The 27,576-nt window shown below is 41.8% G+C and overlaps 1 protein-coding gene across 3 annotated transcripts in view; it reads left to right on the top strand.

The window, feature by feature from the left end:
• The window catches only part of LOC112116016 (stAR-related lipid transfer protein 13-like), a 361,349-nt gene that overhangs the window by 199,884 nt on the left and 133,889 nt on the right, over positions 1-27,576 (top strand). Inside the window, exon 1 of one of the 3 annotated variants that reach the window (XM_026653539.2) lies at positions 6,035-6,293. The exons of the other annotated variants lie outside the window; for them this stretch is intronic. Coding sequence (XP_026509324.1) covers positions 6,125-6,293 — 169 coding nt within the window. The 5' untranslated portion in view covers positions 6,035-6,124. Of the gene's footprint in view, positions 1-6,034; positions 6,294-27,576 lie in introns of those variants that run through there. 3 annotated transcript variants of the gene reach the window in all.

Raw genomic sequence — 27,576 nt, 5'->3', positions numbered from 1 at the left:
GCAATGAATTGCTTCTGATTGTAAATGCAGTATTTACATGGGCAAGGTTTAAACAGGTAGCTACCTAGGTTATCGAAGTGGGGGCACTAGTCACAAATGCAGCTATGCTTTAGGGGTTCATTTATCTCCCACAAAAATGTGATCTGAATTTGAAAAAGGTTGCTGCTTGCTGGTGCTTCATAAACTAGCTTGTAGCTTTATTAAAAAAAGAGATGCTTATAAGATGTGTGCCAGGTACTAGATATGACCAAAATCTCACAACTCAAATGTCCTACTACAAATAGAACTATACAAAGAGCAATAAACTAACAGCAAAAGTGTGCATAGATTCTAGGACTGGAAGGGACCTCGAGAGGTCATCGAGTCCAGTCCCCTGCCCGCATGGCAGGACCAAATACTGTCTGTCTTCAGTGACTTGAAAATGGAGTTCTGGAGTTTCCAGCTTGTTATGATTGCATGTTAATAACATCTGTGCGGGTAATTTGACAAGGAAACAATGTTGTTCTCATGGTATTAGTGCTTTAAAATTAAGAGAAAACATAGTTATGATTTAATTTTAGATGTGGCATAACATCTCAATGTAAATAATAATTGAGGGGAAAAGGGGTTGCAGCAGTAAGATCACATAGTTATTCATTTATTGTGTGAGAACCATAAATTAAATTCCATGCTAAAAGAACTTCTGCCACCAACGGCACCATACTCCTATCTCACGCTGGAAAGACTGGGAATACTATAATCTTGTCTCACGTTAAGCACCAGCATTCTAAGGCCAGCGGGAGCTACAGAACAGAAACTGATTTATAATCTTACACTAACAGTATGCTCAGAAAGGCTGATTGTAAGTGGAGACTTTAATCAAATATAATTTAGGGTTTCTACAGTATATTGTGTGATATGCTCTTCACCCCATTACAGAATCCTGTGCTGAACAAAATGGAGACAGATTTCCAATGCTGGTGATGACTGCTCTTTAGTTATGCATTCACACATGCAAAGAACACCCATCTTCAGTATGGGGCAAACCATAATGTGGCTTTGTCAGTTTCATCAGTGCTTAGATACTGTGATAAGCACATTAGAAACACCATGCTGTCCTTAGATGTTTAAGTGAGTCTCCCTTGTGATCTTCCAAAGAACTACAGTGTTGTCAAACCCAAGTATTCATCCTGGGAGATGTAGTCCAGCTCATCACATAAGGAGAACTGGGACATGAGCAACCGAATGACAATTCCCACAAGGCACTGTCATGGCATTTCCAAATTGAAATATTTCAGGTTTTGGCTGAAATATGTTGGGTTTTGGCTGAAATTTGTCAGTTTTGCATTTTCAGTTTTTCTATGAAAAAATCCCCATTGTACAGACGGGAAAACTGAGACAAAGAGAGCTCAGCAACCTATCCTATGACCCAGTGGCAGAGCTGGGAATAGAACAGAGGTCAGGTCTGGTTCCCCAGCCCCTGGATCATGCTGCCTTCCAAAAATCTGTATGTTTTATACCTGTGCAGAAGTTCTGTAGGTTACTATGCAACCTTTGTATAGTACAGGGGGAAGTTTTCAACCTGTGACCAAATGTCCAACCTCATTAAACTATGCATTTAAGAATCAGTCTACAGAATTTGCTCTGGGGTGTTAATTAACATTGAAATATAATTGTTATTATGTAGCAGCTTTCATCTAGAGCAGAGGTGGGCAAACTTTTTGGCCCGAGGGTCACATCTGGATGGGGAAATTGCATGCAGGGCCATGAATGTAGGGCTGGGGCAGGGGGTTGGGGTACAGGGTGTGGGAGGGGGTGCGGTGTGCAGGAAGGTGCTCAGGGCAAGGGGTTGGGGCAGAAGAGGGGTGTAGGGTTTACGAGGGGGCTCAGGGAAGGGGGTTGGGGTGCAGGAGGGGGTGCAGTGTGGGAGGGGGGTCAGGGCAGTGGTGCAGGGAGGGGTGCGGAGTGCGGGAGGGGGTTCAGGGCAGGGGGTTGGGCGCAAGAGGAGTGCGAGGTGCAGGCAGGGGGCTCAGGGCAGGGAGTTGTGGTATAGGAGGGGTTCAGGGTGCGGGCTTACCTGGAGCAGCTCCGAGGTGGCAGCAGCGTGCACCAGGGCCAGGACAGGCTACCTGCCTGCCCTGTCCCCGGCCCCGCTCCGCTGTGCTCCAGGAAGTGGCCAGCACCACGTCCCTGCGGCCCCTGGGGGAGGGGGAGCAGAGGGCTCCGCGCACTGCCCTCGCCTGTGGGTACCTCCCCCGATGCTCCTATTGGCTGCGGTTCCCAGTTCCCGGAGCGGAGCAGGGCAGGGCAGGGCCTGCGGCGCCACGGGGGTGGCAATCCCGTGGGCTGGATCCAAAGCCCTGAGGGGCCATAGTTTGCCCACCCCTGATCTAGAGGATCTGTGGTTCAGGGTGCTCTTTGCATTTATACAAAAATAAACACATGAGCTGATAGTCACATTAAATGGCACACAGTCAGAACAAGTTTTGCTCTTCTAGTGCTCATAAATGGAAACACTCTAAACAGAACACTGGAGGGGCAACTAGCTCTGATTGTTTCTTCTTTAGTGGGACCACTGTTTAAGGACTGGATTGTAACCATACGATGTAGTCTGAGTAGGGTTGCCAAGTGTCTGGTTTTTGACCGGTATGCCCAGTCGAAAAGGGACCCTGGCGGCTCCGGTCAGCACCGCCAACTGGGCCATTAAAAGTCCGATCGGCGGCACAGCGGGGGCTAAGGCAGGCTTCCTGCCTGCCCTAGCTCCGTGCAGCTCCCAGAAGTGGCCACCAGGTCCTTGAGGCCCTACGTGCATGGAGGCTCTGTGCTGCCCCTGCCCCGAGTGCCAGCTCCGCAGCTCCCATTGGCTGGGAACCACAACCAGTGGGAACTGCAGGACAGAGCCTGCGGGTGTGGGGGCAGTGTGCGAAGCCTCCCTGGCCGCCCATGTGCTTAGGTGCTGGAGGGACCTGGTGGCCGCTTTCTGGGAGCCGTGGTAAGTGCTGCCCGCACCCCCACACACACACCCCTGCCTGGTCCTGAGCCCCCTCCTACGTCCCAGACCACTCATCCCTGGCCCCACTCCAGAGCCCATACCCCCAGCCCGGAGCCCTCTCGCACCCTGGACCCCTCATTTCTGGCACCACCCAGAGCCTGCACCCCCGGTCCAGAGCCCATACCTTCCCTGCACCCCAACTCCCTGCTCCAGCCCGAAGCCCTGTCCCGCACCCTGGAGCCCGCACCTCCAACCAGAGCCCTCACTCCCCCTCCCGTACCCAATCCCCTGCCCCAGCGAGTGAGGGTGGAGGAGAGCGAGTGACGGGGGGGGGGTATGGAGGGAGCGGGGCCTTGAAGAAGAGGAAGGGGATGGGGCAGGGGTATTTGGTTTTGTGCTATTAGAAAGTTGGCAACCCTAGGTGGGAAGCGGTAGCCTGACTGCAGCTGCTCTCCCTGCCATCCCCTCTGGTGCTGTGGGTAGCCTACAGGGAAGGACAGAGGCTTGTTATATCTCCTTACTCCCCTGTGTAGGTGCGCAGCTGGGCTTATCATCACAAAGTCCTAAGTGAGGTTGTTACACGTTGGCATAGGGCTGAACTGTTGTGGGGTTTTATTTTATTTTTTATGGTTTACATTTTTTGTTAAACTCTTTTTTGCCCTTGGAAAATTCATGAGAAATGAGTTATAATCACACTGATGGAAAAAGTTTCTCCACATTTTAATGAAATTCGAAAATCCCTGTGGGATTTGAACTGTGTGTTTTGAAATATAATATATAGCGATTTTATCCAGTAGGCTTCATAAGGCTCTGTGATTAGCATCTATAAAGTTGCATAAGTAATATATGGCTAAAAGAAAGAATTCATATTTTTTTAATTAAATGCAACATAAACATACTGAGAATAAGAAGGGAAAACAAATACAAACTAGACTATACAGCAGGGATGGACTAATCAAATAATAACTCTTCCAGCGAGCAGTGATATCACTTTGGGTAAATAGCGTGAATATTGCTGACATTCAGGAGTATTCAGAAAATTTATTATCCAGGGTTTTCTGCTGAGAAAAGATAGAAGACTGACTGGGCCCATAACTCTACCTAGCTAGGGAAACTGGCCGAGTTAAAGGAAAGCTAAGCATTGCCATCTCACCCAGCTCAGCTGAGCCCTTCTTCCTCCTCTGAACTCCACACGACAAGGAAAAGTGGTTCCCTTTCTCTGGATGTGAAAGAATAAAATCTACCCAGGCCTATTCCCAAATGCTATTTTTTTTTCTAATTGAATGTCAATTCTTTTCTGTGACACTCCAGAGATTCCTTGGCCCTTCATGAAAACAGAGAAGGAATGCAGCAAATACGGGACTGTACAGACAGCTCCACATATTGGTAATGGGTCTTGGGGTCTTTCACTTCTAAGACACTGGTTTGGATGTCCGAAGTGTTCCTAGCTCCAGGCAATCCAAGGACCCAGCTGCTCAAACTCCTATCCCTGCATGGTAACCCTAGGTCATTAATAAAATACAAAATATCAATAAATTATAACATGCCAAAAACACTTCTCTAGAATCTATTGTACAGGATGAGAATTAGTGAATAATTTGGGGTGACATTCATTCAGTGGCAACACATGCTACCCCTGCCCCGAAAATCTCAGTAACTATTCTGGGGGGAGTAACTATGTAGGGGTTGGGGCAACAGAATCCACAGGAGCTGGAATGAGAGCTAACCTCCGTGAGCCCCTCATACTTGGAGGGTCCTGGCCACTCAGACCGTGTAAGTGCAGATACAGCCTCCATAGTGGCCTATTTAAAACTGGTACAGAATCAACTGTGTGGTGCGCAGGTAATGCAGAGCCCACCTGCATGCTGACATCAGAGATGCCTTCACTTCATGCTGTGTAAATATAATAGTTCTATTGCATCTAGGGCTTTCCACAGCCCTCCTGCTGTTAGGTGAATTGCAACCTCCATGAACAAATTTAGAGGTATGGACAAAATGAGCTGTTTATAGGCCTTTTCCTTTTCTAATTTCTGCGGTTCAGTGAAATTGCTCTCAAATTCTGTGAAGCTGCTCCCTGTGCATTAGCAGTGCACATGCTGGAAACTGTGATGATCACAAAAATCCATGTTAATAATTCTGCTCCTTTAGAAATGAACTATCCCTTATGGTAGATAGGGAACCATATCATTGATATTTACAGATGTTATAAAAATTAACTGGCACACAGGCTAACCCATTCCATACACCACATGGCATATCGTTTTTTGAATTACTCACTTGTTCTCCAGATGCTAGCAACAAATGACAGCACTCTGCTTCCATGTGATTAAACACAGAGGGAATGTGATGCTTTGCAAAAGCAAATGGCTGTTTTTTAAGAATATCTGAAAAACAATGCGCCCATGTATGCATCAAACAAAAAAATACTTGTTTGGGGAACCAAAAGGATGAAACATTTCTCCTCACTTGGTAGCCACGTCTCAGTAACATTAATTTTAGGGATTATTACATTTCTATTAACTTCTGCTGTGTGATTACTGCTAAATGATGTTTTCATTGGAAGGATTTCATTTGCTCTGGTGCTGGCTGTACTAGGTGGTTGTTTGGATTAGACAGCCCATCCTAAACTTCTTTTTCTAGGCAAACTGTGTGGTATGATGTTAAGAAAATTAGCATGTGCATCTTCTGAAGAAATGAGTAGGCAGCTTTGTGGCAGAGAGTGGAGGAGGATGCAGTTTTCCACAGCTCTGCATGCTAAGGAATTTTGCAGCCTAAAATAGGTATTCCTAGATGGCATGTTTTGTTTTTTCAAACTCTCCTATCACAGCTCTTCAATGCTTAGTCAGCTCAGAAGCATGCCATTTCTATTTGCCTTCAACCTTGTGTGGGTTTGGAAATGCCTGAACAGACTTCACTTTCCTCTGTAAGGCAGACTGTGTACTTTCACATTCTTGACTTTGGTTGATTGGCCCTTTTAGATCATGTGAGGGGAGCTGGAATCCAGAGTTGTAGCTTTTGCCACTCCTTTTTCTTTTTTAAAGCACTTGCTCTTTCCAGCTTCCTTGGGCTTATTGCCTCTCTTTTTTCGTTACACTCATTAGAATCTGGAATAACTATACAGGGGACTGAAGCAGTGATTTTAAAGGGGCAGAGATGTTTAGGCAGGTGTCCAGGACTTCAGGCTCAGGCTGTTACTATCTAAATTCCATGTCACCTGAGGGCCAAGAGATGTACTTACGATTTGATCAGACTACGAGACGCTCTCCATACAGGATGAGTAGGATTCTTGCACGCCATCAGCTACTAACTAAAATTCAGCAAGGTGAGTTACTGGCTCTAACTGGCTTCTAACTGTTAGTATAATGTCTGCAGGTCAGCTTCTGCATACTAAAAACTTCAGTTAATATTTGAAATTTCAGAGTTTACCTTTCTGTACTCTGAACTGAGTCTAACAGACTCCATTTAAAACAGTCAGTGACAGCATTCTACTGCTAGGTAATTTTTTTATATTCACATACAAAGAACATAAAGATTCACAACAGTGCGTGATCAGTGACTTAACTATATTGCCTTTTAATCATAAACTTCTAGGTAACTTAAATGTGGGCAAGGGACTGAAATTCCTCTTGTCTGATTGCTTGAATGTCATGACACCAGGCTGCGTATAATTCTGCTACATGTAAAACCTATACATGTAAAACATATTATGTATTGTGCAAATGATCAATTTTACAAAACTACTTAAGACTGCAAGAGGGTTGGAAAAGGGCTGCTCTGATAAGACTCTTTAGGAAAAACTCATGTGTGATTGTCAAAGAATTATAGAACTTCTGTCACATGTCCTTGAAGATAATTGCTGACTTGTCTTTTTGTCACATATATATCCAGCAAACACTACACCTTCCTTAGACTGTACAGTGTTAGGGCTAAATATATACATATCAGCCTCAAAACAAATTCTTTGGCCTGTGTGCATTTTAAAAGAAATCCTCTTCCAAAGCTCCCTAGAACAGATGTGAAAAGCATAAATTTAAAAGCCACCTGTGTTAATTTTTCTAGGTTAAACGGAAGATCAATATATAGTATATCGCTGAAGCTTTTCATTTTCCAAATCAAATGTGGACCTACATTCATACAGAAAGAGAATGCCATGTATTTTTCACCTGGGTGAAAAAATCTGGAAGATAACATTTTCTTATACAATTCCTGTCTAGTTCCTGCTAGCTTACACTCAAAGTATTGCACTCCCTTAACTAAAAACAGACAGAGTAGTGTTAGCTACTCTGTATTACTCTAACATTACTTACTCTCAATCCCAAGAATATAATGTAAAAGTTGATGTGAATTTCTGCATATGAGCAGTTAAATGGAGTGGCCAATTTAATTTGTCGCTTTCAAATGTTTTCCATATCAGTGGCTGTGGAACTCTGGAAAAAGGTCAAGGATACAATTATGAAACCCTTATTGTATTTATAAAGGAACAATACATATTTCATTGCCCAGGGTTCGATGAAAGAGATTGTTTCTGTGGCAATTAGGAAACTCTGTTGTTTGCAACAGAGTTTCTGGACTTGGTGATGTTTGAAGGATACTGGCCCTAACTGCAGCTCTGATATCAGGAAGGATATTATGTCATTCCATATACCCTCGATCTTGATTGAATGCAAAGAAAAGGCAATTTTTCTTCTTTTGGGTTTATTTGAGAATACATGTTGCACAGTATTAGACACAGCTTAATTTTCAGGAAGGGACTACAGCATAGGTGCTGATACTGGGGGTACTTCTGCACCCCCTGGCTTGAAGTGGTTTGCATCATATACAGGGTTTACAGTTTGGTTCAGTGGCTCTCAGTACCTCCACTATACAAATTGTTCCAGTACCCCTGGGCTACAGACAAAATTATTTAACAAGACACTCTTATCTGCCTCTCTGGCTGTATGACTTTTCTCCTCTAAACCTGTATATGTGCCAGAATATGTGCCTAGATAGCAATGTGTGCCTAATAAATACATATAATAATGGTCTACCTTTTCAAAAGTAACACGTGATTTTGGGTGCCTCCGTTTTCGGGTAGCTAACATGGGACACTTAACTAAGCACCTGATTTATAGGAAGTGCTGAGCACCCACCCTCTGAAATGAGGTCCTTTTAAGGAGTCAGTCTCAAGTTGGCCACCCAAAAACTGAGGCACCCCAAATCACTCCTCACTTTTGAAAATTTAGGCCATAAATATCTATATAGACAGAGAGGCAGCATGTCTAGTAGTTAAATCCTGTATCTACAATTTACTCACTGGGTGACACTGGACAATTCATTTAACCACTCTGCCTCATTTTCACCATCTATAAAATGGGGATAACATTTAACTACTATCTTCTTCACAGCGAGCTGTGAGAATTCATTTTCTACCATGTTTTGATGTTAAATGTTACAATTAACTGCTAATTTATACATATATTATTAGAGAGTCAGATCTACATATTGGATTACTAGGAATTTATTACTTCTCACCTCCAGTCTTTTATGAATAGGATTCAGAGTATGTATTCCTTTGGTTAGATAAGTATAACTCTCATTAGCAGTAATGAATTTATGTGCACATGTAGATGTAAGAATAGGCTGCTATGTGTATGCAAATACCTTATCATCATCATCATATTCCCTAAAAATCATTTAGTCTCTATGGTTTCAATGATTAGGAGCATATTTATATGTCTGGAGGGATCTCGAGACATATGCTTCTATTGGCCAGACATGTCACTATAGCCTAGCTGACTATCCAAACTGCAGGCCAGCTATTCACTCCGTAGAGAATCCAAGAGTGGGAGGTTAACCACTTTGAAACTCAAATACGTTCTTACCGCAAGTGCCTTCTCTTCAGTTCAGTCCCTCCTACAGACTCACTTCTTCTGCAGTGCCCTCAAGAAGTGAGACAATCATATCAGTACAAATCATTTTATTAGTAAAGTGAACAAAACCAAGTCTAGCTATTACACCTCTCCCTCTTCTAGGTTTCAGTATACATTCTATGTGAAATCTTGCTCCATTAAAATCAATGGTAAAAGATCCATTGACTTTAGTGGGGGTCAGGATTTCACTCTCTCTATTTTGTTTAGACGGTAAGCAGCTGGAAGCCAGGATTGTCTGGATTTTTTTTGCATTGTCCAGCACTGTGGTCATTATTCTTGCTCACAAATAATTAAGGATGAGATTCACTGCTGTGTGGAGATCCTGCAAAAGGACTGTGCACCACTTAAGTCCTATTTTGAGGCCTTTTGCTGTAGAATTTCACCCTATTGATGATGATTTAAATAATGAAGTTCCACAGGACAGTTTAACGAGAGAGTATCTGAAAGCAGATCAGGAGATGACGATGCAAAATGGAAGTCATAGGCAGGGCCGGTGCTACCATTTAGGCCAACTAGGTGGTTGCCTAGGGTGCCAAGATTTGGGGGTGCCAAAAAGCGGTGCCCCCAATTTTTTTTTACAGCGGCTGCTGTGCTGGGAGGGAGAGGGAGTCTGAGCTGCCGGCAGGCAGCCCAGGGGTTCCCCCGGGTCAGCGCGCCACCAGCAGCCCAGGGGTTCCCCCGGGTCAGCGCGCCACCGGCAGCCCAGGGGAACCCCGGGTCAGTGCGCCGCCGGCAGCCCAGGGATTCCCCTGGGCCAGAGCTGCCGCACGAATCCCTGGGCCGGGGGGTGGGGAGCTGCCGTGGGGGGGGGGGGGGGGAGTGGCGCAAGGTGGAAGTTTCATCTAGGGCGCGAAACTTCATTGCACCGGCCCTGGTCATAGGTTGCTTACTGTGGCCCCAGTTCAGCAAAGCACTTAAACACGTGCTTTAATGCCATTGATTTCAGACTTTTTGCTTACGTGCTTTGCTGAATAAAGATGGACTTAAGCACGGGTGTAAGTAGTATGCTGCACTGGGGCCTCTTTGAGTATATACTTTCTACTTCTTGCTCATATATCTTTCAGTTCTTGGATGATAAACAAAGCTTGACCTTGCATTAGTAAACACTGTGCATTTCAGATCTAGGATGTTTCTTAAGGCCAAGTTTTCAGTAGTCCAGGAAGTTATTTATAGAGCAGTATAGGGAGCACTCAGAGCTCTCATTACAGGATATGAACCTAAGCACTAATGTAGTGTAATAATAATTTCATATACTTGATCTGTCTCTCATTAATAACATGCACTTTTGCAAATGATGCTGAATTACTGTTTGGAGAAGTCCACATTAGGTTACTACATCCTTGCTGCCATGATGTTGTGTGGTGCAGTTTTTCTTCACCTTTTAAAGACAAGTCTGCTGCAGAAGCATTTCTTTGTATTTCCTTTAAGGTGTTAGTTTAAAATAAACAACATGAATTATTCCCAAGAATTAACCCACTTAATAATTCTACCATAAGGGAAATCAAACAAACTGGAGTGTCATTTTAATTAGATTATACTTTACAAGTCCCAGATATCTGGTTTGTTTTCACCACCAACTCCTTGAGACAGATTGTGGTAGTGGCCTGAGAGTGTGAGTAGTGATGATCTACCTCGGGGTCAGCAACCTTTCAGAAGTAGTGTGCCGAGTCTTCATTTATTCACTCTAATTTAAGGTTTCGCGTGCCAGTAATACATTTTAAAGTTTTTAGAAGGACTCTTTCTATATGTCTATAATATATAACTAAACTATTGTTGTATGTAAAGTAAATAAGGTTTTTAAAATGTTTAAGAAGCTTCATTTAAAATTAAATTAAAATGCAGAGCCCCCCGACTGGTGGCCAGGATCTGGGCAGTGTGAGTGCCACTGAAAATCAGCTCATGTGCCGCCTTCAGCACGCGTGCCATAGGTTGCCTACCCCTGATCTACCTGATATTAAGTCGGCTTTTTCAAAGTGTAATCTTTTGATGATTTATTTTCCCATATAACTCTGTTACTTTCCATACTGAAGGGGAAGCATGCTTTGGCATAAAGCAACAAGGTATAGCATGTTTGGTTTGGAGTATTTATTCAAACTGAGTATGGCATAACTGTGTGAGAATTCTTTAATGATTACTCATGTTCTCTTTAAAGTAAATAAGGTGGTGGCTGTCAATAACTCAAATGAGGAGAGTCAGAAAATTGTCATGATTTCAGAGCCTTTCACTAAAGCCACTGCACAATAGAAAGTAAAAAACAGAACAATATGTCAAACAGAATGAGTAAAATTAAGGTCACACACTGGAAATATGAAGTCAGAGATATGGCCAGAGATTGAATGGTCAGAGATAACATAGATTGAGTTAGAAATTTAGGGCCAAATTCTGCCCTCAAGCATCCATGCACTCCTGTCAGTGAAATCTGTCCACATGTATCTGCAGATTGAATCTGGACCTTGGACTACACGTTTAGGGCAATATAAAGAGTAATAATACTTTTACCTACAATGAGTAATACCTTACTCCATGAGTAGTTCTAATGGTTTCAATGGCCTGGGGTGGCATAAGAAAATCCTTCATAAGAGTGATTTCATATGTACATTTTGAAAGCAACATTACAGTGCAACACTCTGCAAATGATTATAAAATGTCATACACTGTAAGGCTCCGTATGAAACTTTAACAAATTGTCAGTGTCGTCTAAATACACTTGTGTTTGTCCGCTTTGTGGGAACAGGAGTAGGATTAACGACTCCAGGTTTCCTGTCTGAAATCTTGTTATTCTAGGTAAGGTTAACACAATGTTTTGCTCTTCTCCAGCTCCTCCCTGTACTCTGTGGCTACACTTCATTTTTGTGGTATTGGTAGTGTTGACATACGGGGAAGGATTCATTGTCTTGAACTGCCACAGCAAAATATAATACAGTATTATAATTCATCAAAAGAACTATGCTAAAAGAATGTAAAGGTTGAAAAGTCAAGCGCTGAAAAATTAGGAAATGCCAGAATTAAGGTTGCCTGTGTAGCCTTGATTCATCCCCTTGTGCTGTGTTTTGTATTCACTTCAAGGTTTGGATAGTGTGCATAAAATAAGGCCTCGGGCCACACACTGAATGTGGGCAATAAAAAGAAATATTGAATAACTGAATGAGTTGTGATCCTGTGGAAAATATATATTATCATGTAACTAAAGACTGTATTATAATCCGTATGTACAAGGGAGCCAAATTAAGGCTTTACAGGCAACCTTAATTCTAACATTTCCTAACTTTTGAATGCTTAACTTTGCACCTTAGCATTCTTTTAACTTAGTTGTTTGTGTCATTTCCTTTTTTTTTTAATTGAAAACAGAAAATCCGTCATGTGGAGCCATATTTACCCCCAGTTTGGGTCACTGTTGGGATTCAGACCTTTTGATCCACAGCATAGACCTCCACCACTTGAACTAATGGAGTAACTGGTAGCAGTGTTAGGGTATTGTCATCTGTGTGGCCCAGTCACTAGGGGGAGGGTGAGACACACTTTGCCAATAGGTTTAGCAGGTATTTGCTGACAGCAGAAGAATGGTAAGACTGAGGACTTGTGGGTTGAATTCCAGGTTCTGTAGGGGAGTATGCTCTAGGGGTGATAGACCCTTCTGCCCCTTTGTCACAAGCCGTTCTCTGTCCCACTCTGCTCTTATTCAACCACCCATTGCCATCCTTTCTCCTCCCCCTCTTCTCCCACCCTGGCCTCTGCCCTTTCCTTCTCTGCTCTCATCCAATCCCCCCCACACGCACACACTCCTCACCCCACTCCTTCTGCTCCTGTCCAGTCCCAACCCCCTCAGCTCATGTTCGCCTCCCTCTCTGCAGCTCCTCTGGTTTCTGCAATTCTCTTCCCCTTCACCCACCGCTCCAGTCACCCTTATGTATTCCAGTCTGGCTGCTTTCTCCTCCTCCTCGCTGTCTGGGTGCCCGCAGCCGGAGCATTGAAAGCATGGGAGAGACAGTCTCCCTGCTCTCAGTTCTGGTGCTTGGCACCATACCTTGTGTCAACAGTGCACTGTAAACCTGGGTCTATGGGACTCGTGTTTGTGGAGTTGGTGTTTCCAAGCCTGTGCTTGTGCATCCCCACTGCATTGTAAATCTGAGATTACAATTGCTGGACCCAGCTCTGACAGCCATGCTAATGCATCCACACTGCACTATGCAGACCTCCTTACTCGGGTTTATGGCTTGTGCTGCACCTGCACTGCAAAATGACAGGGCTTGGACCTGAGCCACAGCGAGACTTGAGCTCAACCCCCTAGGTAGATCCACGGGCCTGGGTCCTTAGGGGCTTGCTGATCTGAGTCAGAAAGACTTGTGTGTGGATGGTGTGGGAGGGTAGGATTGGGCTTAAACTTGAGTCTGAGCCTGGGTTTTCAGTGCAATGTAGACATACCCACAGCAGCCCTCAGTTAGTGGGAGGAGCACTTACGGGAGAAGTTCTGCTCAGCCCCTCTAGCCCCAGGCTGGAGCATGCCTAGAAGCTATGAGGGGCTGGAGAATGCTCAGTGCAGATGGAATCTTTGAAATATTTAGCTGCCAAACACCAAGTGTCTACTGAGCATGTGCAAACTGAGAACTTTTAGAGGCTTAAAACATGAACTAGTTTGGGTGGATTTCACTTCCTGACACCAGAGCATCTCCTGCCAAATTTCCAGTCCCATCTCCAAAGGATGGAGGCAATAGAACGTCTCAATGAAACGATTGTAAGAATTTTTTTAACACAGCAAAACATTGTTACCTAAATGTGTTCTCGGAAATGGCTGAACCACTTTAGCTGAAACTTTCTCAAAAAGATTCAGTCTGCAGCAGACATCTGACATGGAATTCCACCCAAAATTATAAGCAATTGAAAATAAGGCCATACAGTACGAAGTGTTGAGAAACCTTAACTGGTGTCACTACCTGCACCGCATATAGTAATGTGAATAGTTAGAATTGTCAAATTGCCATGAAATACCCAAGATAGAAAATAATTAGCAGACTGTCTACAAGATATGCCCTATCTCACCCAGATGTTATAGGCTTGATGTGGAAATTAAAATTCTATGGCCTATGTTGTGCAGGAGATCAGACTAGATGATCACAATGGTCCCTTTTGGCATTGGAATCTATGACCATACATCAAGTGTCAGTCTTTAGTTTTGCTGTTAGATTCAGATTAAAATAGGAGATGAAATTTTAGCCTTATTGAACTCAATGGGAGTTTTGCCAATAACTTTAACAGAGCCAGGATTTTACTTGAGGTCTGACTGACTAACGTAAGACATTTGTATTTTGAAAAAATTTATGATATGTATAGTAGCAGTTATCTGTTCTATATCTCGATGAGTCATTACGAAGATTCTTAATTTTGAAATTCACACTACTGTTGTTCTTTGAGCCACCATTATTAAAAGCAATATATGGTCCAATAAGTGAAATATATATGCTGAATAAGTGAATCATTCTGATAATTAATTTTTTTTTTTATTTTAAGATTAAAATTTAAAGCAAGTTATAAGTCATTGGGGCATATAAAATTCTATGGAATAGAAGTAAAATTAGAAATTGCACTCAAGGATACCATTATTAATTAAGAGAAACTGTCATTTTTGTTACCAAGAGACACTTTAATGTAGTCTAATAAGCTCAAGCTAATTTCATCCTTATTTGTACATAAATCCTTGGAAATGAAGTGCAGTATTTGTACCCTGAGCACCATAAATGATGATTAAAAAACCCTGCAGTTTTATGTTGCAGTGAGATATCATTTTCCATTCTGGGCAATAGATCCTTAGTTCTTTTGGGGGCAGAAGGGTTTGTTTGGCTCTACATCTAATCTCTGAAAGTTGTTGATAGCATCTTTGCTGCAGTAAGTCTTTTATCTTACTTCAGTTGTGTAATATTAGTTCTTAGACTTTTAGATTCACAAAGGCAGTTGTACAGCTAGTGAAGAAGGCACCACAGTTACATCAGATAGTATAAAATAATTTTTAGAAGGGATATAAATCCTCATGCCATAGAGCATAGGCTGGCTAGTAACTAAAAGGAGTAGAAAGAAACTTCTCCTATGGGCAGGTTGTTCTATAAATGTCCATTGTGGTGTTTGTTGCACCTTTCTCTGAAGCATCTGGTACTGATCACTGTCAGAGACAGGATACTGGGCTAGATGGACCAGGGGTCTGAGACAATGTGTAGCAATTGCTACATTTCTAATTTACACACCTACAAATAGGTGAATATGGGCAGTTCAAGGCCCTTTCCTGTTCAATGAAACCTCATTGTTTTGTTTTGTTTTATAAAAATTTGTAGACTGGTACATTTCTGTTCAAAGGAACTGTTGCATTTTCCTCCCTTCCCTCTCCCCCTCTGATCCCAGGTCAGTTGTACTTGCCTACAGCACAGAGTGAATCATCACAGCCAGTGTCGCTAATATTTGTGCTACAATATTAGTCTTGTTACTTTTTTTTACAACCACGTTGAGCTAGAATGTCTTGAAACTACTGAAGAAGGGGCAGCATGATTCAGAGAATTTAGGAGTATTTAGGGGGAAAGCTTAGTTTTATGTATATACAGTTCAGTATGTCAAAATCATTATCGTGTGTCCAGTGTGAAGACTGACAGTTTGAAAAATAGCATTTTGCCATCCACTCTGTTTAAGCCCTCTGCGAAAGAAGGATTCAGTCCTGTAACTTACTTGAATCTTCTTCTATAATTAAATAAAATAAAGGAATAAATCATAATCATGTCCATTAGTCCTAATTTAAAGAGCTAGAAATTACATATCTTTGGGGCTAGCTGCTCTCAGTTTCAATGGAACATTTTGTGGGAGGAAGATCTGTATATGACTCATCATCACACTGAGCACCATTGTCCCAAAAGATGTATGATTTTTTGGCTCCATAATATATTTTGAATTTACAGAAACATGCTACTTGTTGTTTTATTTCATTTGTTATGTCCATTTCTGAATCACTGTATTAGAGAGTGGCTTAGGAGTTTGAAAGAAGGGGTGACACAAGTGGGGATCCTTGAGTTTAGCCCAGGACCTGTTGATGTCTTCATCTTTGTGTGTTTGTCTCTCTCTTCCTTTTTTAGTGAAGTTATCTTTACAATAGAATGTTGCGCTCTCCCCTCAAAGGCAGGAAGTCTCCTTGGAGGCGGTGGTGCTGCTTTTACTGTCCAAAACATGGGGGGCTTGGAGAATGGTGCAGTTAGACTGCACTTGTCTGTCCCTCTTTACATACTGGGATTGCCAACTCTGTGGAACTCCTTGTCTCTTCTGAGTCCGAGGGTTTCTCTCCAGGCCTCCAGCAACTTTCCTTCCACCCCTGCCATCCACATATGCACGTTGTGACAGAAACTGGGATGGAGATGGTTAGGCCTAGTGGTTGTAGCTGGAGCAGTCAGTCAGTGGTCAGAGTAGGAATAAAGTGTCCGGGGGGGGGGGGGGGGTGGGGGGAGGCTGGGGCCAGGACTGGGAGCAGAGCTGGAGCAGGTTAAGACCCGGGGAGACTATTGCCACAGTCAGGCAGGAGAGAGTTCCAAGCCCTGGAGTGACACTGAGCAGACTGAACTGCTGTTCCTCCTGTGGGCCTTGTATGTCTTGGTCTGGGAGTCATGTGACGAGTTCCTAGCTTGTGGATTGGTTGGAGCCTAGCACAGGAGTGACTCAGCACCTTACACTTTGGGCCAGATCTTCAGCTGGTGAAAATCAAAGTAGCCCTATTAAAATCAGATTAATGTTGCCTTACGCAAGCTGTCTCCTGGGGATGTTGCCCATACCAGGTGGAAACCCACCTTTTCATTAGTCTGTCGGCTTCTAGAGATACAATGAGTGCAGTCATTAACAAATGCAGAATGTTGACTGGCCATTATAGCTGAAACACTTCATGGAATAGATGAGATTTTAGGAGTCTTTTCAAGGAGAGCTTGGTGCTTTTCTTGGGAAGCCATTGCAGATATATGACAAAAGTCTGGAATGGGCAGAAAAAAGAGAGACATGGGTAAGATGTAGGGAGCTAGACCGGTTTTAGGAAGCAAGGAGGGCAGAGCTTCAGGAAGGGAGAGACAAGGCCAGAGAGGAGGAAAAAGAAGAGCTAATCTTGGCAGCTGGATTTTGGATGTACTGGGGTGGTAAGAGATGGGAGACAGAAGCCAGCAAGGAAGAGGTTACACTAAAAATTCATATCAGCAAACTTCAAAGTGAAAATCACAGGACCTAAAAGAGAGGCTGAATTTAGGCATGAAATTTGAGACTCCAAAGTAGGGCTGTCAAGCGATTAATTGCACTATTAAACAATAATAGAATACCATTTATTTAAATATTTTTGTATGTTTTCTACATTTTCAGATATATTGATTTCAATTACAACACAAAATACGAAGTGTACAGTGCTCACTTTATATTTATTTTTGATTACAAGTATTTGCATTATAAAAAAAATAATAATAAAGCCCAAAAGAAATAGTATTTTTCGATTCACATAATACGAGAACTGCAGTGCAATCTCTTTATTGTGAAAGTTGAACTTACAAATGTAGAATTATGTACAAAATAACTGCGTTCAAAAATAAAACAATGTAAAACTTCAGAGCCTGCAAGTCTACTCAGTCCTACTTCTTGTTCAGCCAGTCGCTAAGACAAACAAGTTTGTTTACATTTGCAGGAGATAATGCTGCATGCTTCTTGTTTACAATGTCACCTGAAAGTGAGAACAGGCGTTCGCATGGCACTGTTGTAGCCAGCGTCGTAAGATATTTACGTGCCAGATGCGCTAAAGATTCATATGTCCGTTCATGCTTCAACCACCATTCCAGAGTGGCAGTTTAGCTCCTTTTGTGGAGCTAACCCTTAGTTTTTTCTGGACTTCTGGTAGGTAGGAAAGTGGCAGACACGAGAACAGGACTCATCTAGCAGCAAACAATGGCTTATTTATAATGTATTTGGCAAACCTGAGTGTTTGTGGGGAACAGCCTGTTGGTTTGTTGTTTTTTTTAAATTGCAACTGACGGTAACAGCTGAATATGTAATTATCTGTAACTTCAAAGATAATGTTTTTCTCTTCCTGAAAATACTTTTAGAAGGGAAATAATTTGAAATCCAAAAGTCAGTGCTTGGCCACAGCTAATGAGAGAGTGTCATCAGTTACATTGTTTTCAAAATGTCTTTATGGCTGGTTTTATATTTATGAAATCTGCCTGGGGTCTTGGACAGTTTTAGAAAAATCTAAGTCTAATTCTACCACCCTTGCTCAGTCATGGACAGTAGTATTGCTGTAAGCCTGATCAACAGTTCATTGCAGTCCAAAGGAATTTTCCCACTAAATTCAGTAGGCTTTGGGTCAGGCCCTCTGTGAGAAATTAAGAGTGGCAAAATCAGGCCCCATGTACATAAGGAAGAGGCCACTTTAAGCCTGTACTACAGTGAAAATTATACAACCTGGCAAAAAGCAGAGCCCTTGCAGGCCAGGCTGTATTCCACATCACTGCCTGATTAATGTATTATGCATCTAGTGACTCTAGTTGTGAGTCATCATCCCCTCTGATGGAGCCATTCTTCACTCTGTGTTTCATGTCAAAGTCCAAAACTCTCTTCTTTCTTCTGCCCAGAACAAATGAAGCTCTGGTAAGTGGTGACAGTTAAAATGTCATGTGAATGTTAGCCAAGCACTTCAGAATGTAGTGTCTTTGCATTTTGTGCTTTTATTTATCCAGGAGTTATTTAGGGCCATTCCTCTCCTTTTCCAAATGGGAAGCAGCTTATTCTCTTAGAAAAGGATTTTTCTACCCTGCCTGTCAGTAGCTTACAGTCCCGACTTCATCAGTGAAAGAATTCTGAGTGCAAATGAATTGAACAAAAGGGCAAACAGGCCTGCATTGCACTTGCACAGCTAGTGCACAGGGTTCTGTCTGTTCAAGGAAGAATGATCCATTCATAAGCTGCTCCATTTTGAAGAAAAAAATTTCCTGTGACATTTTAATTCTCTTTTGTACGGAACCATTTTTAGATTTTTCTGCTGCCACTCATGTCAAACGCTTTGTATCTTTCAGTTTGAGCTGAATTGCATATTATGAGCTCAACACACTCTCAAATAATGGCAGCGTTATTTACTGAATGTCTTATTATCTCTGCTGTTCTGGGATTTGATGGTCAGTTCATCAGTGCTGTCCTCTGAAGGAAAAGAAAAATTCTTTCAATTACTGTAAGCCTGTAAAACAAATGACATATTTTAAATGAAAATTATAGCTCGTAATATTAATTTCCTGTGAAATGGTCTCCTATTAAAGGCTTTTTTAGGAATAATAAAAGCAGGTGCCCCATATTTGAAGGCAATAATCTGCTTCCTGACATCAACGGCGGAGTTGTTTATCGTGATAAGGGAACTGGATTATTGCTGAGGAAATTGAGCCTGTTCCGTCATGTGAATTATATTTTAGGGCCTAGTGATTCAAACTGCTGAGCACCTCTTGTGTGCTCCATGGGAGCTGAGGACAACCAGAACTTCTCTGGAAGTGCCTGACACCTCAGAGTTTTCATTTCCCGTTTCGAGGATGGATTTTGTAAAATATGAAAATGAATGAATAACATAGATCTCTTCTCCATTCTCTTAATAGGTACGTGGCTCCTTAGTGATTAGTTCGGCTCCCAGTTTGGGTCTCTGCTACTCCAAGACCACCAATGGGATCAGGGATTGTGCAGAGGCATTAAGCCTTCCCCCTCCCCCCCCCCCAACTTTCTCTACTCTTTATCCCTTCTTCTCAAAAAGTGTGCTTGTCTCATTCGAGATTATTTAAAACCTGAAGGGGGAAATGGGGATCTGGACCCCCTCCTAAGGCCCCCCCAGCTGCTGGTGGTGTTGTAGAGGGGGAAATAAATACAATGTTAAAAGAAATTGCACACGGAGTGTGTGTGTCTGGGTTGGCTCTGTCTGCCTAAAGAGCAGTGATAAGAGGAGTGGTATGTGTGTGTGAGAGTAGAGTGAGGTCCCATGGGCAGATAGGGGCAGGGTTTAGAAGCTGAGGCAGCTGCATTTGGTGTGGGTATCAGGATGGGGTTTCTGAGGGCACTAGCTATTCAGAGTGCAGAGACTTGCCTATTGCACAGTTGTTGGGATTTGCACTGAATTGGAATTCTCTCAGCCAGCAGGGTACAGGGCTGCTGTACAGTAACTGACCCAGCACTGTTTCCCATTTATGTAGTTCGTTTACAGAAATATCTTACTGAATTTAACAGGGATAGAGCCAATATGACAGCACAGGAATTAAACTGATTTCCATAAGCATTAATATTTGTATAAAGTATAGCATTTAATTCAGAATTCTATCATTTTAATAGTATTTTTAAACCACCCTGCAGTATTTATAGTATCCAAGCAGAGTGCAAGAGTAAGAGGACAGAGAACACAGGGGATCTGCTCTGTCTTGTTCTGACAGAACTCCTGCCTTCACTTTGCTGGCACCTGGGTAAACTGGTTGCTATAAAGCTTTGCTCATTCACCCACCAGTGGCAGCTGGAAAGGAAGCTCCTTGAATGGTACTGGCAAATGACTCCCAGTGCCTTTGAGGTCTGCCAGCTACACAGATACCAGCCTGCCAAGTGTGTGATGTGTATGGAGAAGAATACCATGGTGGGGTCTCACACACTGCTTTCAGAAAATGTTAGGACTGCCTTTATAATAACTTCTGAGGGTGTTTCTTGTTCACTTGGCAATCATGGGACTTTGGGGGAGCAGATGTCATAGTCTTTGACATCAGACCTTTCAGTCCAAAATGCAGTTATTTCTTCACAAGTAAGAATCATCAAGGTTGTTACAAGGAGGAGGGAGAAAAATTGTTCTCCTTAACCTCTGAGGGTAGGACAAGAAGCAATGGGTTTAAATTGCTGCAAGGGAGGTTTAGGTTGGACATTAGGAAAAACTTCCTAACTGTCAGAGTAGTTAAGCACTGGAATAAATTGCCTAAGGAGGTTGTGGGGTCTCCATCATTGGAGATTTTTAAGAGCAGGTTAGACAAACACCTGTCAGGGATGGTCTAGATAATACTTAGTCCTGCCATGAGTGCAGGTGACTGGACTAGATGACCTCTTGAGGTCCCTTCAGTTCTATGATTCTTTAAAGTTATTTAAACAACCATTCAGTCATCCCTTTTTAAAAAAGCAATATTACCATATTAATCAGAAATAGCCCAGAGCTCTGAAATAGCACTATGTAAGCAGTAGTGTTTTGCACCACAGCTGTAGAAAGCTGGAGTACTTTTGTATGAGGATTTGTACTCTCACTTGTTGCTAATGGACTACAGAGCCCAGGGATTTACATACTGCACAAATAACACATTATACAAATAAGACATCTTCAGCCAATCACAATGTATGAAATTGCATAAGTGAGAAATAACTAGAGGACACTGTGCTTCAATTGGCTGAGACCATCCCATTTGCTAGAACTGAGTACCATTGAAAAATTACTTACATTTCAAAATGTAGATCTACAGATTCTTAACCACTTGGTCTGGCAGGACTTTATATTACTCTGTGTTACTCTGGCTGACACTCAGAGCAGAAATAACAGGCTTCGGAAAAACTGCACACAGTAAAGGAGGAGAGGGAAATACAGTGAATCACCTATGGAAATTTTCAAAATGTCAGTCTGAATACAGATTTTTAAAGGACAAAGATGCAGCATTTTAACGATTTTAAACTATATGTGTATATGTAAACTGTGTATAGATATAGATGTGTGTGGTGTGTATGTAATATATATATATATATGTCTATAGGGGTGTGTGTGTGTGTGTGTGTGTGTAGATATACGTTGTGTATAAAGCACAACAAAAATGGTATATGTATGTGTAGATATATGTTGTGTATAAAGCACAACAAAAATGGTACTAAAGTAAATGTTATCATTCTTCCTCCAGAACAAATGAAGCTGATCATCGACAATTGCTTGGTAAAAGTTGTCTCTCAGATTATTTTATTGAAACAATATGAAATAGCAAAATCACAGAGCATGTACCTTTAAACAACTGTTTTGTAGAAGTTTGCATCATCCATTTAAAGTGAATCAAAACTACAATGCATACATTTTAAAGATAAGTATTTATTATTGACTATATGTAGCAGCTGGAAAATTATAGCAAATTTTAATTATCTTCAGAAAACAAAACCCTCTTGCCAACAAGCTGGTTATTATCACGCAGCTGTCATATGCTGACATACACTTTCAGCTCACATGAGGCTCAGCTGTCTTAGACAACCATTGTAAAATGAAGACTATATTTACAGCAATGATCATTTCTTGTTAGATGCTTAACTGCTAATGTCACTCGTACTGAATTTGATTTCACATCTTTGTTTCAGCTATAATTAAGTCATACAAAATAATGATTAATGTTTCTGTGATAACAGGTACAAAATGGTGGGGAACAGGACCCTATATGAAAATACTATTTTGTGACTCTTTACACAGCTTCATATAACTGACAAGCAAAACACCATTTTCACTGTGGTCAGGCTTTCAACATGTGTATAAATGAATACGTTTTATTTTCAATTTTCAGGGGGGATTACCACTCCTTTTTCCTGTCCCAGCAATTCAGAGAGCCACAAGGTCATTGTTTTCCTAGATGGACAGAATTCTTTAACTCTCATAAATGATCCTTGTAGTAGTAGATTTCAAAAGATTTCAGCCTGACCTCGATACCTGGGAAGCTACTAGAGCAATGTATAAAATATTCAGTTTATGAATACCTGGAGGATGAAGGGATGATCGCTAGCAGCCAGCATGAATTTACCAAGAACAAATCATGCCAAACCAACTTGATTTCCTTCTTTGACAAGGTAACTGGTTTGGTGGAGAGGGGAAATGCGGTGGACATGACATACCTAGACTTCAGCAAGGCTTTTGACACAGTCGCACATGATATTCTCATAAGTAAACTGGAGAAATGCAGGCTCAGCAGAACTACCATTAAGTGGATACATAATTGATTTAACAAACAAAGAGTAACTATTAATGGAATGATGTCAGATTGGAAGGAGGTCTCAAATGAGGTTCCACAGGGATCTGTTCCGAGTCCAGTGTTTAACATTTTTATTAATGACTTGGATGTAGGAATAGATAGCACACTGATTGAGTTTACAGATGACTCAGAGCTAGGGGCAGTTGCCAATACTTTGGAGAATAGAGATAAAATTCAAAGGGATCTTGATTAAATTAGAGAACTGGGCTATAGTCAACAAAATGAAATTCAACAAAGACAAAAGTCAGGTGTAACACTTAGGAAAGAAAAACCAAATGCACAAATATAGAATGGGGGAAAACTGACTTGTCAGCAGCACTGCTGAGAAGGATCTGGGAGTTGTGGTAGATCACAGCCTCAACACAATGTGATGCTGTTGCAAAAAAAAGCAAATGCAATTTTAGATTGTATTAACAGAGGCATAGCATGAAAGTCATGGGAGGTGATAGTACCGCTGGATTCGGCGCTGGTTAGGCCTCAGCTGGAGTACTGTGTCCAATTTTGGTCACTGCTGTATAGAAAGGATGTGGAGAAACTGGAAAGGATCCAAAGGCGAGTGACAGAGATGTTCAAAGGGATGGAATGCAATCCAGATGAGCAAAGGCTGAAGGAAGTGGGTATGATTAGTTTGGAAAAGAAGCTATTAAGGAGAGATATGATAGCAGTCTTCTAATACGTGAAAAGCTACCATAAAAAAGATGGAGAAAAGTTGTTCTCTTTTGCCACAAAGGGCAGGACAAGAGGCAATGGGTTTAGATTAAATCTCAGTAAAAACTTCTTAACTGTAAGAACAGTAGGACAATGGAACAGATTGCTTAGGGAGGTCGTGGAAGCTCCTTCACTGGAGGTTTTCAAAGAGAGACTGGATAGCCATCTGTCTTGGATGGTTTAAATTCACAAATCCTGCATCTTGGCAGGGAGCTAGACTAGATGACCTTGGAGATCCCTTCTAACCCTATGGTTCTATGATTCTATAAAATTGTTTATGACCATGGATATTTCTAAATGAGATGCTAGGTTTTTGCTTCACAATTAAAGAAGAGGTTGAAAAATTCTTTATCAGATTTATATGCACTTCAAAATCAGCAACACCTTCAAACTTATTCGACTGGATGTACTATAAAAATAATGTAGGTTAAATAGAACACTTGTCAACATACTTATTGTGTGATCTAACTCCCAATAAAGTTAATGGAAAGATTTCCTGTAAACCTGATTCTCAACTTCCAGTGCAATATAGTTGTAAAATGTTACCACACACATTTGGTAGTATTTTTTGCATTCACTTTGCATAAGTGTGAAGATGGGAAAATCAATTCACTTCACTCTTAGTTGGTTCAGAGCCTCCGTGAGTGATCTGTTGCACTCTGGGACTAGAGGGATGTAATACATCCTGAGGGCTGGACTCTTGATATTCCAGAGGTTTCCACAGATCTGAATTTAAAAAAAAAAAATAATCCTACTCTACATACCTATGATTTGTTTACTGATAGGTTGATTCACTTTTGTTATTGGTTTTTGACCCTATCTAATTATGAACTCAAAAAACACAGCCTATAGAGACATGGTTCAAACCTTGATTTTAAGTTAGAGGCAGGTGAAATTGAATTTAGTCTTGTCCTATTTACTAATGGAGGATTGGTTTCATATGAAACTGTCACCATCTCTAAAGACTGCTCTAAAGAGTACTAAGATACCAAGATTGTAAAACTCAGAACCTGGAAAAAACTGCACTTTACTTACTAATCTCTGGTTAGAGTTTTACACCAACCTGAGGTAGAAAACTGAATAAAACCTGCAGGGTAGAAATCTACTGTGCAGCAATGTACGCAGTGACTTCAGTGGAACAGCATATGTTTTTCCAGCTTCTTCACTGAGGACAAGATTGTCCTTAGCCTAACTCAGACAGGGTGGGTATAAAGGGCCAGATTTTCAAAGGAATTTAGGTCCTAACAATGCAGATATTCACCTAGTGGGATTTACAAAAGTACCAGAGCAGGTAAGACACCAAATACCCATTGATATCTGCATCTTTAAGCTCCTAAAGACCTTTGAAAATCTGGCCCTAGGTTCCTCCCTGCCTTTCATGCACCCTGCAAAAAGGCAAACACAACCCCACTCCCTGTGTACGTGCAGGGGACGGCTCTCTGCAGGAACTCAAGGGATGCAAATCACCCCAAAGAGGGAGAAGCTAGGGCCATAGCCCCACCCCGCCACACTTGCCACTCTCAACTTCAACCTGTATGCTTAACCTACAGCAGGATGTTTCACACAAAGCCAGCAAGGCTGGAGATGTAATTAGTATCACAGGTATGTGGAGGGGGCTGTGTCTACAACCGACATTTTTCTTAACATTTCTCACTGTTGCTACCACTGGTTCCACTCCAGCAGCAGTGCCAGTAGAAGCAATGGAGGAACACTAGTGTGGACCAGACCAGCCCTTGGAGTTTTAACTGCTGTGCCATTGCTGAATGCTACTTAAAACAGGTCTTGCCAACATAGCACTTAATGCTTCGGTGGTGACCAGTGGTTGGTCTGCACTGAGGCTCATGGCATTCCTGCCACCAACATAGTTGCGCTGCTGGGAAATTGCAAGACAAAAAGTCTAGTGTAGACTAGGTCTGACCATGTGTGTATGTATGAGAGTGATTCCACATTAGTTAGACTGTCTTAAAGGCTAGTGAAATGCCACCCTAATAGCGTCACACAAGGATAAAGTTTAATTTGCAGTCAGGATGCAAAATATTTTTAAAACTTACTTCTGTTGAATCTATAGTTATAGGGTAGTTTTCACTTTCACTTCTTTTTGGTCTTTAGGCTAAGCTTATCAATTTAAAATCTTAAAGCATTATGTAGAGAGAGTATATTCTGCTCTGGCAGTGGCTCAAACTGACATCGGTGTCTTCCATCTCTTAATTTCTATGACTTAAAACACAACTCTTGCTATTTGTTATACTTCTGGGATGTTGCACAGAAATAGAGCTGTTAGTGTGAGGTGATACAATTGCTGCGGAAAGGGGTATAAATAGGATTTGGAACATCACTTTATAGGAACACTTGGAATAATTCCTCTGTGGTCATTTCTACGTAGGAAAATATGATGAAAACAGAGGAAAGTATATTGACTCTGTAACGTTGTTCAGATACATTTGTCTCTGTAAGCTGTTTATAGGCCCCATAAGTCAATACAAATGGGTGCAGTGTATTGACAGAGTTTGAATTATAGCAGTGTATCCCAGCCTGAGGAATAGCAGACTAGTCCAGGGCAAAGGAGCAATACAGGAAGGGTGGGGAGGGAGGAAGGCTGTATGATGCCACATCTGCCGTACCCTACTCAGCAAACTTACTCCCAGCATAAACTTAAAGGGGCCTGCCCTGCAGTGCTCTTCCCTCCCTTATCCTGTGGCCACAACGAATGCTATGGGAGCAATTAATGCATATGCCTACATGATGAAACAATAACTATCAACTGAATTTCAGTTCAGCTGGGAAAGTATGTGTGGCCCAGGTCCACCAACCACTGAGAGATTAATTTACTTTCCCCAGCCACCACCGCTACCTTCAAGCTCACTGCCCTGATCAGCATGTCACCTAGAGAGCGAGGAGGAGGGAGCAAAAGCCCCAGGGTCCAGATCATCAAGATAAGAGAAAAGGAAGAGGGTGGCACCATAGAGAGCACATGAAAAACAAGATAGCAATGGAAAAATATACAGATAGGAAAAAGAGACATGGGAAAAGAGACCCCAAAAAAGGGAATAACCATAAGAAGGGAAGACTAAGGCAACAATTCTGGGGAAGAAAGGAAGGCACTGTGGATGGGTGCCCATCTGCCACACCACTGCAGAAGGATCAGGCATTCCACCAGAAAATAGGGAACTGCTGAATTAGACATTGTTTATGACCGAAACATCTGACCATTATTCTTTTGCCAGTAGCAATGGGGAGTCACACTTAAACTGCTACTACCTAGCCAACAATACAAATAGGTCTCATAGTTTAAATAAAGACAAGTACACGCAGGTCTACCATGATGCTTGGAGAGTACACAAATAATAAAGTGAGCCTGGATGTTTGTTTTTTCTATGAAAACAGGAAAATTTGGAGATAAAAATATGCATCTAATTATTGCTCTCTACTCTTCTTTTCACATGCTTCTGCCACAGTTCCTGTCTTTGGGACAAAAATTAACACAAACAACAAATACCTAGAAATAATTATTGACTTTTTCTAGAGAACACTTAAAATACTGTAGCACACTGCTTATTTGTGACCAGTATAGTTGGTTTGCATGAATTATCCTGACTAGATAAATAATTTTTACTGTTTGCCACTGTTGCTTTTCATAACTTGAGTCATTCAATAAAAACCCCACTGAAATATTGGCTAAGATAAAGGGATTCCATTGTAATTTTGTGCATCTAGAAATACTTATTAAAGCCTGATTAACTTTGGACGTTTCTTACCATATATAAAACTAGAAGTACTTCCCACTCGCTAGCAGAAATGGTAATTTACCAAAGTAGAAATGCAGTAATAACAATGCTTTGCACTTACAATGTACAGTGCTTTATATTTTGAAAACCCTGCACTACTTTGAAGGCCTGATTTTCCATAGGTGCTGGACCTCGGAAAATCATGTCCTTGAAGTCAATGGGAGCAATAGGTG

The sequence above is a fragment of the Terrapene carolina genome, unplaced genomic scaffold (genome assembly GCF_002925995.2).
Source record: "Terrapene carolina triunguis isolate 2854851 unplaced genomic scaffold, T_m_triunguis-2.0 Scaffold141, whole genome shotgun sequence".
Lineage (NCBI taxonomy): Eukaryota > Metazoa > Chordata > Testudines > Emydidae > Terrapene > Terrapene triunguis.
Note: the sequence above shows the minus strand (reverse complement) of the source record. Positions and strands in the feature narration are given on the sequence as shown.